Below are 19,583 nucleotides of genomic sequence, written 5' to 3' on the forward strand. Positions count from 1 at the left end.
GTGTATGTGTGTATATATATGTGTGTACGTGCAAACGTACTTTCCTATTTTAATACTGCCTTTAATATTGTTTTGAATGTTCCCCTTGTCTTAAATGATCTGCAGAAAGTTTCTGACTTGAGTAATATATAGCCTTTCACTGAGCTTTCACTAAACCCAGTGGAAAAGAAATTATCCTGGACATTGACTATTTCGGTAACTCAGATCTGCTGGCATTTTCCACTATAAACAGGAAATCCAAAAATATTTACGCCTTAGGGAAAACATTACCAAGTCCACCCCATCATACTTTCTGAAGAAGACTCAGAAGAAGAAATTATTAGAAAGAAATGAAAATACAATAGAATAATCAGGAAGCCATTTAAAATTTTCTTGCTTTTGCCCATATATTCTTTTCACATCTGATAAATGGTATCAATGTCATATTCAGAGCACTGATGCCGCGTGTTGGTATCAAGTCATTTGTAAAGTCTATAGTTTAATATTCACATCAGGTGGAAACAATTTAGGAATAATAATGTAGCTTATCTGTTTTTAAGTAATAAAAATAAAAAAGAAGGAAGGGAGAAAAGAAGGAAGAGAAACTAGTAAAAGTTAAAGTGATAGATTTGGATTTAAAATAGACTATAACTAGTGGGAATGATCAAGAAAGGTGTATCCAGACAATAGTTTAGTGGTTACCAGAGGGTAAGGGGGGTGGGGGGAGGGAGATGAGGGTAAGGGGGATCAAATATATGGTGATGGAAGAAGAACTGACTCTGGGTGGTGAACACACAATGGGATTTATTGATGATGTAATACGGAATTGTACACCTGAAATTATGTAATTTCATTAACAATTGTCACCCCAATAAATAAATTAAAAAAAAAGAAAGGTGTATCATTAATTACTCATGATTTAATAGTCCTAAATAATTCCATTCAAGAAAAAAGAAAATAAAGAGGAGGAAATAGAAACGTGATAGAGAAATTAAAAAAAAGAAATAATAAAGTATTGGTACAACAAGATTGACAAAGACTCAAAAGGGAAAAAAGTGTATAGTATTTTATAGGGTCCTTATATTTTAAAGGTTATAACGAAAGTGGTTACAGCTTATTTTGTTCAAATCTTATTACTCTAGGATTATCTCACATACATTTTTCATTCTAGATTGGTTCTGCCTAACATAAAGTCAATTTCTAGCTAGCTTTCATTTTCAGTGCCTGTGCTGTCATTTGGCAGACAAATTTATAAAATGAAAATATATTTTTTTTATTATCTCCCAAGCAAAATTAGAAAGGAAAATAAACTGGAGGTGTATGAACCAATAACATTATCAAAGTAGGGATTATCTACTCTTTGAAGTTCTTAACTTTACAGTTCCTCTTCATCAGTATATAACTGAAGGCCAAATTGGCATGTGATTAATACTCCAAAGCTTGTTGCAAATCAATATGTGTTTATGTATATTTTTTTTATTTATATAAAATGTTCTTGGAATATGGCTTACCTCATTCTGAAGATCTCGGATCATTTTGCTCTTTCTTTCCACTTCAGTCTTTAAAAAATTAATCTGAAAATGAGTAGAAAATTATGTAGATACATTTCAAATTCATTTTTGTGCCTTTTATAGATTTATTTCCAAATCTTTTGAGGTATAATATAATGATTACTTTTTTATCAACAAACACTGAAAAAGAACGAAAGGATTAAAATTTTTATTAACCAAGCTTTCATTGCCCAGTTCATACATATCTACTGGTTATATAAAAATAGTCTTTTCTCATATAATAAATAACTCATTTTTTAAATTGAGAAATCATGCACGTTATGGCTATGATTCTCTTATCTGTTTAAACCTCAATTTAAAAAATGAGATTCTTAAAAACAAACAAACATAAACTAGAAAACAAACAAACAAACAAACAAACATAAACTAGATTTGAGGGTTGGGCTTAGGAATCTCCATTCCTAAAACAATGTCCAGGTAATTTTGACCTATGGTCAGGTTTGAAAGCAATTATACAGTGGTATGCATGATCTCAAAATCATGGGATATTATAAATACTGCACCAAAGAAACCATGATATTTCCTGTTGAGTGTGATATTGTCAGGATCTGTAAACTTAGGCCAGATATTAAAACTGTATTTGCATAAGCATAGCATCATTATCTGTCTGACTACTTTGAAAAAAGTTAATATACCATCATAGCTACAATTTGGGATTTCACACTCAAGGGTTCACTATGATAAAAACTAACTGTATGAAACTTTTAATTTCTTCAACTTTCAATATTTGGTAGTCACATTTTAAAATGTAAAAGGACACAGGTGAAATTAATTTTACTAATATATTTTATTTAACATATTCAAAATATCATTTTGACATAAAATAGACTATTAACGACATAATTGATGTTATTCTTTTGCAATAAGTCTTTAAAAACCACTGTGTCTTCTACACTTACAGCACATCTCAGTTTGGACTAGCCAATTTTTAATGCTCAATAGTCTCACATATCTATTAGTTACGTATTGGACAACATAGTCCTAGAGGACGCCTGGAATGATACAAAATATGCTGGCGATGTGATTATCTCAGAGATGTTCACACTTATGGATCATGATGATATATTTTGCTAATATACTATTGAATTTGTATACTGAGGTCTGTCAGTAAAGTAAAGTTTGTGAACTTGTTGCAATGATGTTGCTAACCTTTTCTGCTATCAGAGCGATTACTCATTATGAATTTGTACAAACTGGACAAACACTTAACCAAGTTTACTATTTGAAAGTGCAACAAAGGCTGTGTGAAAAAGTTAGATGATCTGAACTTCTTGCCAACAATTCATGGCTCTTGCATCACGACAATGCACCAGCTCACACGGCACTGTCTGTGAGGGAGTTTTTAGCCAGTAAACAAATAACTGTATTGGAACACCCTCCCTCCTCATCTGATCTGGCCCCCAATCACTTCTTTTTTTTTTTTTAACCTGAAGATAAAGGAAATATTGAAAGGAAGACATTTTGATATGTAGATGACATTCAGGGCATCAAGTGTAATACGACAGCTCTGATGGCCATTACAGAAAAAGAGTTCCAAAATTGCTTTGAAGGGTGGACTAGCTGTTGGCATCAGTGCATAGCTTCCCAAGGGGAGTACTTTGAAAGTGACTGTAATGATAATCAGCAATGAGGTATGTAGCATTTTTTTCTAGATGAGTTCACGAAGTCAATCGTCAGATCTCATATACTTAATATTTCCAACTAGCTTTTTTAACGTTTTTTTGTTTTTTCTGTGCGTTGTCAATACCTCCCTTATCTCCTTGGGTGTATTTCAGATGTATAGCATACATTCTTAGTTCATGTATTTCAATAATTCTTCTTCAGAGTGCACATGTGGTCTAATGTGTTTTTTATTTATTTTTCATAGCTCCATATCTCATATCTCATACATCATGTTATTTCAGCTTCTTAGCTTATTTTCTCTTTGGGTTATTAGCTACTCTGAGTGGTAATGTGTATAAGAGAAGGGCCAAAAAAAAAAAAAAAAAGAGTCAGCTGTCTTCGTGAGAAAAGGAAAGATCTTGGGCAGAGAACCTCAGAACCACAGCACCAAGGTGGGGGGAGTGGTAAGAACACCACCACTTCTGACCCTTCAACTTCCTCCTTCAGCAGAGCTTCAGGCAGCACTGATGTCACCACGATCACATAGATACCTGAGTTGTTGCTACTGACTTCCAGGATGAAGGACAGGGAGGTGACGCTCCGAAGGAAGAGTGGTGAAACACAGGAATGCAGAATTTATAGATGCCCTTCAGCCTGCCATCTCCTGCATCCTACTGCTGCCCCTCTGCCCCACACACATACAGTCACACACACCAATATACCCATATATGTACATATACCTTTATATACCTATATAAATCTATCTGGTTTTAAAATTATTTTTAAATGACAACAATAGCAAATGTAAAGAAGAAAAATCAGTCTGCAGTTAAGAAAATGCAGGCCAATAGTAAAAAGGTCACCTCAATACTAGTTACTATAATAACAACAGTGAGAATGAAGCCATGTTTAAACTTGATCACTAATAGGTAAAATGTCTGATTCCCACAAAGAAAGGGTTTCTAATTTCCTGGTAAATCCAGGTCAGTCTCAAACAATTTAAAGTCAGCTTTCAAAAGCAGTTATTGGCAACTCATTGCATAACAAAATTATTTTGAAGAGCAATATAAATAGAATTAAGGATGAATATTCTGCCAAATTATGGACAATGAGATATAATAATATATTATTTTAATCTTCCTTTTATCAGGTACTCATTCTTCTCTCATTCCTGATAATTATTAGTTTGTCATTGAGAGATATCTAAGGGCTTAAATGGTTATAAAGATGAACCAGTAATAGGGATGATGATTATGATAACTATGAATATTGTGATTTATAATATATATATTATATATGTATATATATATATACATATATATGTATATATATATATATATATATATATATATATATATATACATATATATGTATATATATATTAATCCTCACTTCCTGGATCACAGCTCCTAAAGCCCTTGGAATCTCCTAAGTGCTTTTTGACCGCACCTAAGGATAGGAGTGGGTTGCCAACCATGTGATTATAGGATTGGAACCTTTAGTCACATTTCCCTGACCTGTGGGGAAGGGAGAGGCGCTGGAGGTTGAAATAATTGTCAACGGTCAATAATTTGCTCAATCATGCCTAAGGAATAAAGCCTCTATGAAATCCCAAAGGAAGGGGTTCAGACAGCTCAGGACTGGTGAACACATGCAGACCCAGGGAGAGTGATGTGCTTGAGATCACGGAAGTCCCATGCCCTTTCCCCATACTTGCCCTATGCATCTCTTCCATTCTGCTGTTACTGAATTATATCCTTTTATAGTAAACTGGTAATCTAGCAAGTAAAATGCTTTCCTGAGTTCTGTGAGCCAATCTAGCAAATTAATTGAAGGAGATGTTTATTAGAACCTCCAATCTGTAGCTGGTAGGTCGGAAGCACAGGTAACAACCTAGGCTTGTGACTGGTATCTGAAGTTGGGGGTGGGGGACAGTCTTGTAAGACTTTGATAGAATTTCGAAGTTGTTTACAATTGATTATATACTCTGTTCAACACTTTGCATGCATTAGCTCATATAAACAACAAATAAACTGTTACATAAGTAGCACTGACATGTTTTTTACAATAAGTTTTAGAGATATAAAATAACTTTCTCATATTCACTCAGCTAAGAAGCAGTGGAGATGAAATTGAAAAAAACAAGGAGAGTGTGAAGAAAAATGATATATGCTTAGTGTTTACTATATATTATATGCGAGATATGATTTTAGGAAAAGTGTATATGTTATTTTAATTTGAATCATCATCAAAATTCTGCAAATAAGGAAACCTGCAGAAGTTAAAGAGCTTGCTCAACTTCACAGAGCTAGTAGATGGCCCACTAGGAATTTAAAACCAGAAGAACTTTATTCCGGAGTCCATACTAGATTATGAATCCACTTAGGGAGTTTTTGATTTAGCAGAGTATTTTTGGATGGGAAAGAGATTCAATGTTAAGCCATAAAAAAGGCACAGCAACCATGCTGAGATGAGGACAAGGGCAACTCGGCCCGTGGGACCTCCTTCCTCCATGATATTTCCTATACTGAGATACTCTCAATTTGGCCATGCTCTTTCAAAAGTTACAGCATTTTTCTTTTTGGATCTCAGACACAGTTTGTACAACCTATTGGAATAATCACGGGTTCATGTTTTGGCTCCTCCAACTATTAGGTGAGTACACACAAGCAAGAAACTTAACCTTCTGTGAGTTATTCATTTTCAGTCAAAAAAAAAAAAAAAAAAGATGTGTAATTTATTGTGAGGCTCTGAGATAACAGTATGTGTGACCACATTTTGCTCTAACTGTCATCATTTGTGACCAGGCTATAAAGAAATCCAGGTTACATGGGATCGGACAAGACAAAAATAAGAAACTGTGGTACATTTATATAATGGAGTATTACACAGCCATAAAGAAGAAAGAAATCTCACCATTTGCAACAACATGGATGGATCGGGACAACATTATGTTAAGTGAATAAGTCAGAAAGAGAAAGACAAATACCATATGATCTCACTTATATGCAGAATCTAAAGAAAAAAATAAGTGAATGAACTAATCAGAAACAGTTTTGGGGACAAAGAGGAAAAACTGAGGGTTGTTAGATGGGTGGGGGGGTGGGGATAAGGGGGAAGGCGAGAGGATTAGAAAACAGTCAGTAACCACAAGATGGCCCCAGGGTTTTTGAAAATTAATTTGGGGAACATAATCAATAATGTTGTCAAGATTTTGTAGGATATCCGATGGACGTGTGTCCCATTTGGGAGACCACCTCAGGGATGATGTAGATGCCCGATCACTGCACTGTACACCTGAAGCTAAACATTAATGAATGCCAACTATAATTTTATATATATAATGTGATGGCTCGGTGCGATGTTGGAGGGATAGTGGATGGGGGGAGGGGGGGGTCCACAGTGTGAGGGATATAAATGATGCACGTCTAAGTATTACCTTGTCTTGTGCAACTGAAACTAATAAAAAGAAAAAAAAAACCTAACAACAACAACAACAACAAAAAGAAATAGGAGCACCTAGTAGTCTGGATGAGGTGCTGAGATCGGCATGCTGATGCTGAACGTGTGTCTGTGCTTTTGTGTAACATCGGGTGTCCAGAGAGCCAGACATCGGGATACATTGCAGGTGAGGAGTGCATGTTGCCATGGCACAGCAGAGAGGAACCAACACACTTGTCCTCATAAGAGGGCAGCACAAATAATAGTGAATCCATTCACAAGAAACAATTCTGTGCCTAGGAAAGTCAACAATCATTATTAGAAATACTGTCTTCAGGAAGCAGGTGTCCCAGATGATACGGCTGAGTTTCAGAAGCAAAACTCTACACCCTCATCTAGGTTATCAAGGCAGCCTTGCAAATGAAAGGCAGGCTGACAGTTCTTAGAGGGGTTGGGATCCCAGGTTGTTGATCTTGATGGTGACTGTATTGATTTTGTTTCTAGCTTTTGCAAACTCTATGCTTTAACATCTACCTTACCAATATATGTGGACAAGCCTTGTTATGGACAACCTAATAATATGTTTGAGTCATCCTACCTTAAACTCCTGCCTTCCCTGTTGTTGTACCCTCCCCAACCACCCTGCCAAATGGGTCCTCCTTCTGGTGTTATATTTTTCAAATGCAGACGTAAAAACACAGAGCCCACAGCCCTAGCCACCCCTTGTGTCATGTTCTTATACTCCAGGCCACTGTGTGCCTGCCTTAATCACCCTGGGGCCGGGTATCAGACACCTAGCGGTGGTTTCTATGCCTTGGAGTCCACTGATATCATTTAAACTGGCCAACCTTAAGATTCCTTATCCTGCCTCACCCACTCCTTCCCATAGAAACCACAGTAAAGGCTCATGTGCACAGTTCCCCTGCCAGCCTCTGCCTCATGGCCAGCCCAGTGCTTCTTGTGTGGTCCTTGTCACACAGCATGCTACTCCTCTTGAGAACTGTGACAAATAAAATATCATTTCAATAGCAGTTTCCTGATCTGTTGGACTTACCATACCTCATTTTTTTTTATCAATATACTGTAATTTAGAACAGTTTCAGGTTCTAGAAACAAAGTAGAAGATCCGATCCCCCATGTGGTGCAAAAGGTGAGTCTGGAGAACAAGGTACAAATCTAATTTTCAGCACTGCTATCAAGATCACCATCCCTGCAGCCTACGGTGAGTATTAGTGATAAAAACCGAAATGTTGGAATCAAAAGAACATCGTTTGAAAGAGAAAAATCTGGAGAGAATTTTGATTCTTAAACTTGGTGATGCATCAGAATCACCTGTGGAGGTGACTGAGTAGGCAGTTGGTGTGACCTCACAGGTTCCAATGTAGTGAATGCATTGTGTGGATTAGGAATCTGTGCAGGTTAATTTAGTTCAAGTTCATTTACACCCCACAATTCAATAGTCATGCATGTGAGGCCTGATACTAAATACTCTTGCCCCACTCCTGCCATCATCTTTTTATCCTGAAATGAGGGTTGGGAATCAGAAGACCCTTAAGAATCAAACATAACAAAAACATTTTTTGGGGCATGAATGCTGACCAAGTATGCTTATGATCTTGGTGACTGCAGTTTCTTCAGTGTATTTTCATTTTTATTTTTTACAGATGTGTTTGTTCCATGGTGATTTTTGAAGACAAAAAATAATAAATAAAATAACTTCCCAGCCCCAAAGCGACAGACACAAAAAAGAAATACACTTACAGTAGCCTGTTGTTTTTCTGCTTTCTCAGATGTCTCTTTAAGTTGATTTTGCAGAGCCTCCTGGAGAGACTTCATTTGTTCCCTAGTAGAAAATAGAGAGCAAAAGGGAGACATAATATAATTTTGTTATTTCCTATGGACATTATGAAAGAAGGTTTTGTTGTCTATGTACATTTGGGAAACAGATAAGTAGAATTGAATAGAGACACAGTTAAGCATACTGGGTGTATGTCAGGATTCTGGTAATAAAGGGTTTTTTCTCCCATGCAAGTACTAAAAGCAAGCTGTATTTAAAGGAAATTGCCTCGCTATTGTGTCTTATGAGAATCCCACGGTGTGAATCATCTGTGAGCTGCATAATGTGTCAAATCAAATCAGTGGAATAATTAGAGTTGAAAAGCTAATTTTAGTGACAGCATGCGAGGGTGTGAACATGCTGGCTAGGAAAAAGTTACCATAGACTGCTGATAGGATAAAATTGCCGCTCCCTTTGGATGCTCCTAATTGATTAATTCAAAAGCATTGTGCTTTAGACATCCTTCATAAAGCCTGAGATGTTTTATGAAGAGAAAGGAAACTTATTTCTGCCTTGAGGGCAGAAATACCCCCATTTATTAGGGTTAATAGAAGAAATACTCATCTGTACATATATACACATTATGTCTCAAGCTCACAAATACACATGGACCTTGTCCACATGTTAAAAATATAAATATCTCCATAAATATGTATTGTTTTCAAGGGTTTTTTATTTACTCATTTGTGACAAATCTTATCATCTTCCTGCAACTTAGTGTTATCACCTAAGCCATCGTTTCAAAAAGTCCAGATATCAGATAAAAGTTAGTGCAGCAGGGAGTGTGTGCACATGTGTGTTAATTCTGGCTAGAGGAATGAACTCCTTCAATGTAACAGCAACCACTAAACAGAAACTTCTCTAGTCTTATCAGTACCCACACTATTTTAAAATTCCCAATTTAGTGCCAAAAGACTACCTCTAGAGCCACAACATAGAGACTAGGGAATAGGATAGCACTCTCTCAGACTGATTGTTTTAATCTATAAAATGGGCACAATGATAGAACTACTTCATAGGTTTGTAGTGATGTTTCGATGACATAATGCAAGCAAAATGCTTAGCATCATGCCTAGAAAATAATCACTTAATAAATATGAGATTGTTGTCACAACCACCAGCACCACGCTAGGTCCTTAAGTTCATTTCTTTGACCTACCACATCCTGCACAAACACAAACTGTTTTTTCGTCCAATGGGAGGTACTGACACCCCCAGATTTTGTACTCTAGAAACTCTTAGGTCCCAATTTCCATTGCAGGATTATCAGTGAGAGTCTGTATGATTGCTGAAATCAATTTGGACTTGGCCAAAGCAAAATACAAGTGAAACAAGTTATAAAATAATTACAGCCTCTTTGGATGTTAGATGATTTACGCTTGCTTGTATATAACATGCTTTTGCTCAAACTCTAAAGAAGTTATTATAACACCTCTGTTCACAGAGAGAAAGAGAGAGAAAAGGAAAATGGATCTATATGCTATCCCTAACCCTCAACTTTTCAACAAGTACTGAACAAAAACACAATTCAACTATTAGATTGCCAACTGATAAAAATCATACAATAAAATGTTATCATAATTATCATTTAATATTATTTTTGGATTTTAAATGTTTTTTTAAGTGTTGATACATCTATATTTTAATTAAATTATAAAATATTATAAATTTTATAAAAATGAGCATATGTGTATATTAAAAAATTCCCACCTACTAACATCTGTAGGTAATGTAGGGAGAAAGACAAAAATAAACTTTAAATCTGTTAACAAAAACTGAGGAAGGTAGAGAATTCACATCTTCACTGTGCAAGAAAAGCTACGAGACAGGATGATAAAGTGGGCCCTTTGAATCTTCCGAAACTCTCCATCTCCTTTTCTGCATGTGGCCCCAAATTTCTGCCTCACAGACTTGCTAAGTTATACTCCTATTGGAGACGAATCTTGTCTTGCTTATGTAATATCCCCCTCCACCAACTACAGTTTGCCCAAACTACCTCTAGCTTCTCTAGGGCCCTATTTGGTACTGAACTGAGCTTAATTCTAAAGAACAGATGGATCCAGTGACACCTGTGACAGGTTGTTCAGCTGTTAAGTACATTTTAGCATGAAGCATCATGGTTACAGGGATTTTAAAGGGCAGCTGTTTCACACATCTTCCATCCCAAATTATAAACATGAAAACACACACACACACACCCAAATCACTCTATTGGAAGGCATTGTTTTATTTCAAGTGGTTTCAGGCTTGTACTACAATAACTACATTGAGAATTTACCACTACCCCAATCATTCTTTGCATATTTAGAGAATGTTATATTGTAAAATCTCTCAGTATACAGCGCCTCAAATTGCCTCCCAGTATTCTGCCCACCAACCACCATAGAGAATAAATGTTTTATTGCCTTTTTCTCAAGATAGTCTTCCAGGCACTTCTATCCCCCAGAGTCTCTGTGATGTGCTTATACTCTCTCACTCCTCACATAGTAAGTTTAAAACTTCATCAACCTGCAAACTCCTCGATGAATATCGTCTAGGCTGTCTCAATACTCCTGACAATGTAACACTCAAAAGTCAACACAGTGTGCTTGCGTGTTCTCTCTCTCGCATACACATACAAAAACATGCACACGCGCGCACGCGCACACACACACACACACACACACACACACACACACTCTCCTTTTTCTGTCTTTCTTGGCAGAAAGGCATTCTCTGCTGTCTCTGCTCTCTCCACATGATTTACATGGACACTTACTATCCTCTGAGCTTACTTACTTATAGTCTAGTCCCAACTACACAGAAAGACTGGTTAGTTGCCTCTTGGCTATAATTCCAAGAGGAAAATTCTAATTGACGTATGTAGTGTTGTTTTAGTGGCCATCCCTGAGCCAATTCACTGTAGCCAGTGATATCAGAGTCACACAAAAGAAGCAGGACTTCTAGGGACCACTTCTCCAGATAAGGACCAAGTGGCAAGGCTCCTAGAGGACCAGGGCTTATTGAGAACTGGGTGTATTAGCCCAATAGCATCTACAATATAGTACACTCTTTCAGACTCAAATAATATTCCTAAATTTACAATCAGTTATTATTGTTTCTTTTTGTATTCTAAGATCATATTTTTCTCTTTTACTCTTTATTAATATCTCTTATTTTGGAAATGAAAAACACAGCCATTGTTACATTCAGATAACTATGATTTTTATAATCTCTAAGAAAATGACAAAAACTAATATACAAAATGTCATGTCCTTTTGAGAAATTACCTGTTATTAGAATTTACCTATTGAGTCTTACATTCTGAATTTGTGTACATTATTCAAGCTGTGCGTTTTAAACAAGGTTTCTAACTTTGGATAAAACTTTGAAATCACAATACCAAAATATCTGTTCCATTTAATCCTTTGATTGAAAGACTTTGTCCATCATCTGATAGTCTGTATATGTAACAAATGTGTATATGATGATTAAGAAATTCTTAATAAAGCTAACCATGTATTTTCCTGGTTTGCCTGGGTATTTTCTGTGTCATGCAGAAACAGACAAAGATAATCCATGACAATATAAGGAAACTAAAGGAATGGTCTTTTAGTTAACATCATGCTAAGCCCGTCTCCTTATGTGAGTTTCTCCTGCAATGAGGAAAGGCAGGATTTGCTTCTTTTTCACTCCATGGGATCCCCCATCCTCTTTTGTAAGCCATCTTTACGCCACCTGGTCTATGTCTTTTTTTTTACCCTGAACAATGTTTGCAGAATAATACCCCTAATATTTACACCATTCTCCTATGGAGTTACCTAAAATAGGTTCCTTCCAATCTTTAAATGTTTTTCTCTCCCGTCCCAGTTTATGTGTACTGCTTTATTTTCTGATCTTCCCTGACTCACTCAGTCTTCTTTGGTCACTGCAACCCTCTTAGTCGCGTTGCACACGCATCATGCAGAGGTCACTTCTCCTTTTTGTATTTTTGTTTATTATTCTCTCCCATCACAGGATGTTCTATAAAAAGTAATCGTTTTCAGTGTGTCATGGTTTATTGTGATGAGTTATCTCTATTGAAAATGCTGATTATAATTCTTTGACACTAACTCAATGAACCGCAAATAGCTATGTAATATTGAGCATAGGTGCTTTAAGAGGTGACTAATTTCAAATCAATAAAACAATTAAAAAGTATATATTTTTGGAAACATGCTCAGACAAATATTTCAATTTTTAATGTGGTCAAAGAGTCATACATACATATATATATATATATATATATATATATATATATATATATATATATATATACATATATATATGACTTAAACCCACTAAATTATTTTTCAATAATAACAATTAGCAGAGTTTTTTTGTTTGTTTTTTTCTGGAAGGAAATATTCCTAACATATGTACATATGTAGTTATTTTACTGGCATTGCTTTGTCTAGTTTTGTTGCCTTTCGAGACTAGACTCTAGGCATCAAATGTTACTCTATGTAAAATGTGAAGGGTGATATCTTTTTAAAGAGACTGCATAAAATTTTAAAAAATGAATAATTACATAGTTTCAAGTATATGCATATATTCATATAGGCTACACCAACACTACAGTTTCTTGGATGGAAATACCACAATGTGAGACCAATATTTTACAGAAGCTCTTCAATACTGGATTGGAAAATAATTTTATGTTCAAGAAATAATAATTTTATTTTAATAATAAAGATAGTTAATATAGGACACTGGCTTAGATATTTTTAAAATGCCATCAACTCAATCCAAGTATATGCCAATGAGAGGTTTCTTAGTCAAGAGGCAAGGTCAGCAGAAAAGATGCAAAATGGTGAGAAAGGACGACATAGCATAGTGTGTGTAAATTTTTTAACAACTTCTCACTTTGTGGTGAGTAAACTAATGTGAAAGGGTATAGCAATTAGGTAAGACACAGCATAGCAAATTCCAATTAATACAACTCTCAGCAATTTATTTAAGTACTTTGAGGAACAATTTCCTATCTGTTAAATGGGGATAGCAATATCTGTTTTATAAAGGAATTGCAAGGGTGGAACAAGAAAATACACTGTGTTTCCCTGAAATTAAGACCTAGACAGACCATCAACTCTAACACATCATTTGGAGCAAAAATTAATATAAGACCCAGTCTTATTTTACTATACTGTAAAATCGGGTCTTTATAATATAGCATAACATAACATAACATAACATAACATAACATAACATAACATAACATAGCATAACACCGGGTCTTATATTGCTGTTTGCTCCAAAGGACGCATTAGAGCTCCTGGTCCAGCTAGGTCTTAATTTTGGGGAAACATGGGGAAACCTCTAGCAAAGCCTGTAGTACATGTATAATATATGCTAGCTTGTTTCTACCTTCAAATACCTTTCCTTTTCCTTTCAAAAGCAATTTCAAATCATATAGCTTCTATGTTGCATAGAAATCTATCTCACAATACACTTCCTTCAAAAATAAACAAACCAACACTAATAATATGTTCTAATTCTACTTGTATTATTACTAAGATTACCCCATTCCTCACCTCCCCCACTATTATCACCATGATTGAGTTTTGATATGATTAAAAATAGCTCACTGAGGTCAGTGTTATTGGATCTGTCTACTGATGAGCAGACTTATTGATGGGTCCATCTTATTAAGATAATAGAGAAAAACACTACAGATCCTTAAACACTGGAACTGTGATCTGCAGACAAGTAGCATTAGCGTCACCATCACCAAGAACTTGTTAGTAATGCACACTCTCAAGCCCCACCCCAGATTTACTGTGTAAGGATCTGCACTTGAACAAGATTCTCATACATTCACGTATAAGATAAATAACTATAACGCATTTAGAATGAACTGATTTTTGTGAAGTTTCTGAATTCAGTTTGACACTATGGAAAAAAAGGAACTGAGAAAATAAAAGAAAAGCACAGTCTTACCTTTGTTTCTGACCTATTTCTAGAAGCTTCTGAACATCAGTTTTGGCAGATTTCTCATCATTTTTCAAAGACTGATAAGAGAAAAGGAGAAAAGGAAGTCTTATTCAAGTGATACATCGAGGCTCACTTTATTTTTGTCTCCATGGCACAAGGTGTGACTACGCTAATGCCCTGGAACAAGAATGTGCAAATGAAGCCATGATGGTCCTTGTGGTTCTAAGGATACACACAGGAAGTTATGGTACCAAGTAGGGCCTGTGCTACACAGTAGGTGAAAGAGAATGAGGTGAGTCTGGATCTGTAGAGATTCCCCCAATTTTACAATGACTATAATATTACCTTAATTTTGTGAAAAGGTTAGGAGGATTTAATAAGATAAAAATGAAAACCTCCTTGCATTATGGCTTGCACAAAATAAACAAAAGGCATCTTAAAAATTGCAAGTACATTTAGTAGTAGGATTGTTACCCTTTCAAAAAATGTAACTCCATGAAATTGATTCAGTTTTATCAAGTAAGTTTCTAGACTGTAATTCGATGTCTTAACTTGGGCTACTGATAGAGAGAAACTGAGTATCCTGGGAATATTGTAAACACTGACAACAATGCTATGAGTATAGACATTTCACCATATGCTTGAAATATTTTCAAAGTGCCAGGTGTTTCATGCCTCTGAGCATGAATAGTCTTTGCTGCCTTGTATAACTGGTGAATTTCTACTTAATGATAAGGTACAGCTCTGGTACCAGATTTCTATGAAAATCAATTTAGTCTCCTTTTCATCCTAGTTAGTGCTTCTCTAATGCTCTGCAAATAATTCCATCATAGCACTTTGATTCCTACACCGTTATCGCGCTACCTATCTCTGTGTCCTATTGGGATGTAAGTGATTTTTTTTGCTCTTATTTTCATGTTCTCAAGATGTGATATAATTCTGGAATAAAAGCTTGGTTGTGCATTAAGTTCAAATAGCAGCTCTGATGCCTAACTGTGTTTTTGATAGTTTCTTAACCTTTCTCCAACTCTGTTTTCTACAAGATAAAACTAATAATACCCATAGAATAGTCATCATGTGAAAGTTAAATAAGAATTATAGAAAGAGTACCTAACACAAGATGTTGACCATGTTCCATAAGCTGTAGTTATTACTGATTTCATCATCAACATCATCATCATCATCATCATGGGAATAGAAAGCTAAGGACAGTGGTGACTCCATATGGTTCAGAAACATGGTTCAGTGCAATAACGAATAGGATCTGGAGCCAGAGTACTTGTTTCTAATATCTGGCTTCCCTTAATGTTCAAAAATAACTTATCTTCTCAAAGCATGATTCCTCATGTGTAACTAGAAAAATCACATTAATTGTATCTACCTCATACATATATTATGAAAATCAAATTCTATAAAACAGCCAAAGCTTTTAAGTATGCAGTATGGACTCAATAAATACAATATTTAAACCAAATATTAAAATATATTATCAGCTATTTCAGAACATTTTTCTAATCAGATATATATCTTATCTTGGTTTTTGAGATTGCACTGAATGTTAAGACAGTTTTACAGATGACACTCTCCTTTCTAAGGCACTTACCCATTTTAGTAATGAGGTTTATTAAAGAAATTCAGAACTGTCCTTTGTGGAATTTAAAATTCTTTTCTAGAGATCATTCCTGTGTTCATTTAACTCTGGATCATAATTACTTGTCATTATTTCATAATATAAAAAACACAGGGGTCATATTGATCTTAGAAGCTGTGAGAAATTGATGGCTTTGCAAAGCACATGATTTGATCATTCCTGAATTTGCAAACCACAGGTTCCCAGATGGCATTTCAAATGACATTTCCTTTCAAAACTCATATGATAATAAATAATCACTTCAATGGTCCAGCCTAAAAAACTATACAAAATTGGTAAAACAAAAACAAAACAAAACAAAACAAAAAAACTGCAGGAGTCTTTACATGTTAATCCATTGAGACAAACCAGGTAACTTCTCATCCTTTGCTGCTGGGAAATTGGTTTTCATCTCACCTGGAGGTTGACTTTAATTCCATCAAGTTCTCTTGATGTCTTTGTCAGCTGACGGAGGATGGTGCTTCGCTCCTTAAAGACTTCTTTCAGCTGCTTTTCTAGCTCTTCATAGTCCTGTCTAACACAGAAAGAAAAGGCATGAGTGCCCCACACTTCCACTTGGCATCAGACGCTGTAGTCATAATCATAAGCCTTTGACTTCAAGCAATATCTAGATTAATTGAAACCTTAACTATTAGGATGTTTTGTTCTTATTCTTTCATGGAAAAGGGAAAAATTGGAAAAGCAAACCATTTCATGATAAAGGTTTCAATTTGCATTGAGAGCTGTCCTGGCTACAGAGAGCTTCCAGAACAATGCTGCACATCTTCTATACATACGACAGTTTATCAGGTACCTCTTGGAAAACAGATATTTTCATGACATCACCACAGCTTTTTGCAAGGTCCTTGAAGTTTTACAACAAGAGATATGATTTGAACCAATGTATCTCGAAGCCATAAGTAGGTTCTGACATGAGAGTAGGGGGAAACTTGGGAGTAGAGCTGGAGCAGAATGTAGGGACCTTGTCTCACCCCTAATTTAGAGGGAAGGAAACCCATTGAAAAGGCACCCTTTCCAAACATGTCTAAGAATATCTATTGCTATTAAAGAGGTATTGGAAGAAATAAAATATCTATAAAAATCAGCCAATATATACAGTAATCAGAATGAAATTTGAACAGACTGTTAAAATTACTATGAAAGACTTATTTATCTTAGTATCATACATATATGCACATATTTTTTCCATTTTCTCATATGATTTTTGAAAGAAGACAGGTATTGTATAATTCTCGTTTTGCAAATATAAAAGAATTGCACTCAGATAAAGTTACTGAGATCCTAAGATCCTATTCAAGGAATGGATGATGGAGTAGTGTGTGTGTGTGTGTGTGTGTGATGTAAACTAGGAAACACCTAATTGCCAGTGTAGCCTAGAACTGTAACTGGCAGGAAAAGGTTAAAATGATTAATTGGAGCAAGCATATAGGACTATAGGAGAGTCGCTAATCCAGGGAAAACTTCCTGGAGAAAGTAATATAAAATACGTAAGGTGCTCTTTGAAAGATTAAGTAAATGCTAACTATGTTAAAGGTGAAAGCATATGTAAATACTAATGAAAATGAGCTTATTGAATTAAAAATAAAGTGCATAAATGTCAGATGGTTTAGAGTCCTAATTAGGTGGTGGGAGGTTTTCATTTGAAATGATGTGGAAAGCATCAGCAAAATTCTGCAAGACTATTAAGTGATGGTTAGGAGTCTGTGCATTGTTTTGAAAAAATAAGGGGAAGTAACTGAAGGATTTTAAATGGGGAATGACACTGTTTGAATTATGTTTTGGAAATATTTTTCTGGTTAAAAACTGAGGAGTGAATTGGAGGAGGAGGGGAAAGGGAAACTATTAAAGAAGTTACCTTGGTAATAATCCAGGGAAAAGATTGAGGCTGTCTAAATTAGATTAGAAGCAGTGGAAACAGGGAAGATTGGATTGATTTCAGTAAAACATGCAAAATTAAATCAATAATATATAATTTAAAAAATATTTTGTCTATGTGTGTGTTATGGGGAAAGTGTGGGAGGCCGTTTGTTATTAATGAAACCGTGTTTCTGGCTTAGGGAACTGTTGGACACAGCTCTTCACTGAGAGAAAAGTCATAGTATGAATCATTTTTTAATAACAGTTGTGTTGACAAGTTTAAATTAGAAATTTGTAAGAAAATGGCTCAAACTCTCTTATTTTTAGTTTCTTTATCTGTAAAATGCAATATTAGCACTGACCTCACCCAGATTGCTATGTGTTAAATGGAGCAACCTATGTAACGCTTTGGACCTATAATTCATTTTAAAATATGTAAAATTTATATTCCTGATAAACCTGATGTGTTTTCAGTAGTTTTGCCAAATTACAAAGGAACTGGGTCTATAAATGGCCTCAGGGATAGTAAACGTGTGTCATCTACAATAGGTTTCTAGTACAATTCTTTGCTTTTTCTCATTTTTAAAATGTACGTCTCTAGCTCTCTTTATGTTATACTTGTTTGAAGGAAGTTGGAATGCCCCACTGCTAAGAATCTTAATATTTCTCCTTGGCCTTGAGATTTTCACTAATGAACAGTAATCAGCCAGTAATCAGACAGTTATTAATGCCCCAGGTTTCCTTTCAGTCTCTCTAGCAAAATCAAATAATGAACAGTAAGGCTCATTTTCATCTAATTTTAATTATACAACTTTACTTCATGCCCAAATTTGTTTCTCCTGAATGTGACAATAAACACATCTTTAAAATTATCTTATGTGACCATAACATATCACAGTGTTAGATAACATGCATTGACAGCACATTTCACGCAAGATGGTGCTATATATATTTACTTATCTTCAGAACAACTCTATGAGATTAGCACTAGCATTACTCCTATTTTACAGTTGAAGATATAGTCACAGGGATAGTAACTTCCAAGAACATATTTCTATTAAAGAAATGGTATATCAGACAGCCTCCAGATTCTAGCATCTTAGCCATTACACTATAAGAACATACGGACTTGGTGTGGAGTATATCATAATTAAATATTTGCTGTATCCATCACAGAACTTAGTGTAAAATACTTCTTCCTTCACAGTTACATAGATAAGGTTTCTGTATTGGATTTATTTGCCATTTATTAGTTTCCATTAAATGAAATCATGAATAGAGTTTCCTTTTTTATTATTTATAATTATCTTTTAATCCCATTATCATAATTGGTCTTCAAATAATTCCATGAGGAAAGGAGAATCAATTTAAATCCTTCTATTTTCTGGTAAATACACTAAGAACCATGGAGAGGATATAATTTATCAGGATAATATAGCCATAAATGTTAATTAACAGTACCTCTCTAAATTCTATTATTTGAAGTCCTTATAAAAGGAGAAACCAGGTATTCTGTAGGAGTAAGATTAATGGAAGCATTGGTTAGCATTTTATCAGATTTTCTTGCATTTACAAATTGCATATTTATCTTCCAATACACGTTATTACTTTCCATATATATATATGTATGTTTGTACACACACACACAAACACACACACACACACACACACACACACACACACACTTATATGT

General features: G+C 35.1%; 1 protein-coding gene across 2 annotated transcripts in view; it reads right to left on the reverse strand.

The window, feature by feature from the left end:
- LUZP2 (leucine zipper protein 2) overlaps window positions 1-19,583 on the reverse strand; it is a 416,204-nt gene that overhangs the window by 199,345 nt on the left and 197,276 nt on the right. For both annotated transcript variants that reach the window (XM_081062579.1, XM_081062578.1), the window contains 4 exons: window positions 16,430-16,547; window positions 14,389-14,459; window positions 8,355-8,436; window positions 1,491-1,553 (listed from right to left, as the gene is read on the reverse strand). In XM_081062579.1, coding sequence (XP_080918705.1) covers window positions 1,491-1,553; window positions 8,355-8,436; window positions 14,389-14,459; window positions 16,430-16,547 — 334 coding nt within the window. The remainder of the gene's footprint in view (window positions 1-1,490; window positions 1,554-8,354; window positions 8,437-14,388; window positions 14,460-16,429; window positions 16,548-19,583) is intronic.

Source organism: Rhinolophus hipposideros (genome assembly GCF_964194185.1).
Source record: "Rhinolophus hipposideros genome assembly, chromosome: 10".
Lineage (NCBI taxonomy): Eukaryota > Metazoa > Chordata > Mammalia > Chiroptera > Rhinolophidae > Rhinolophus > Rhinolophus hipposideros.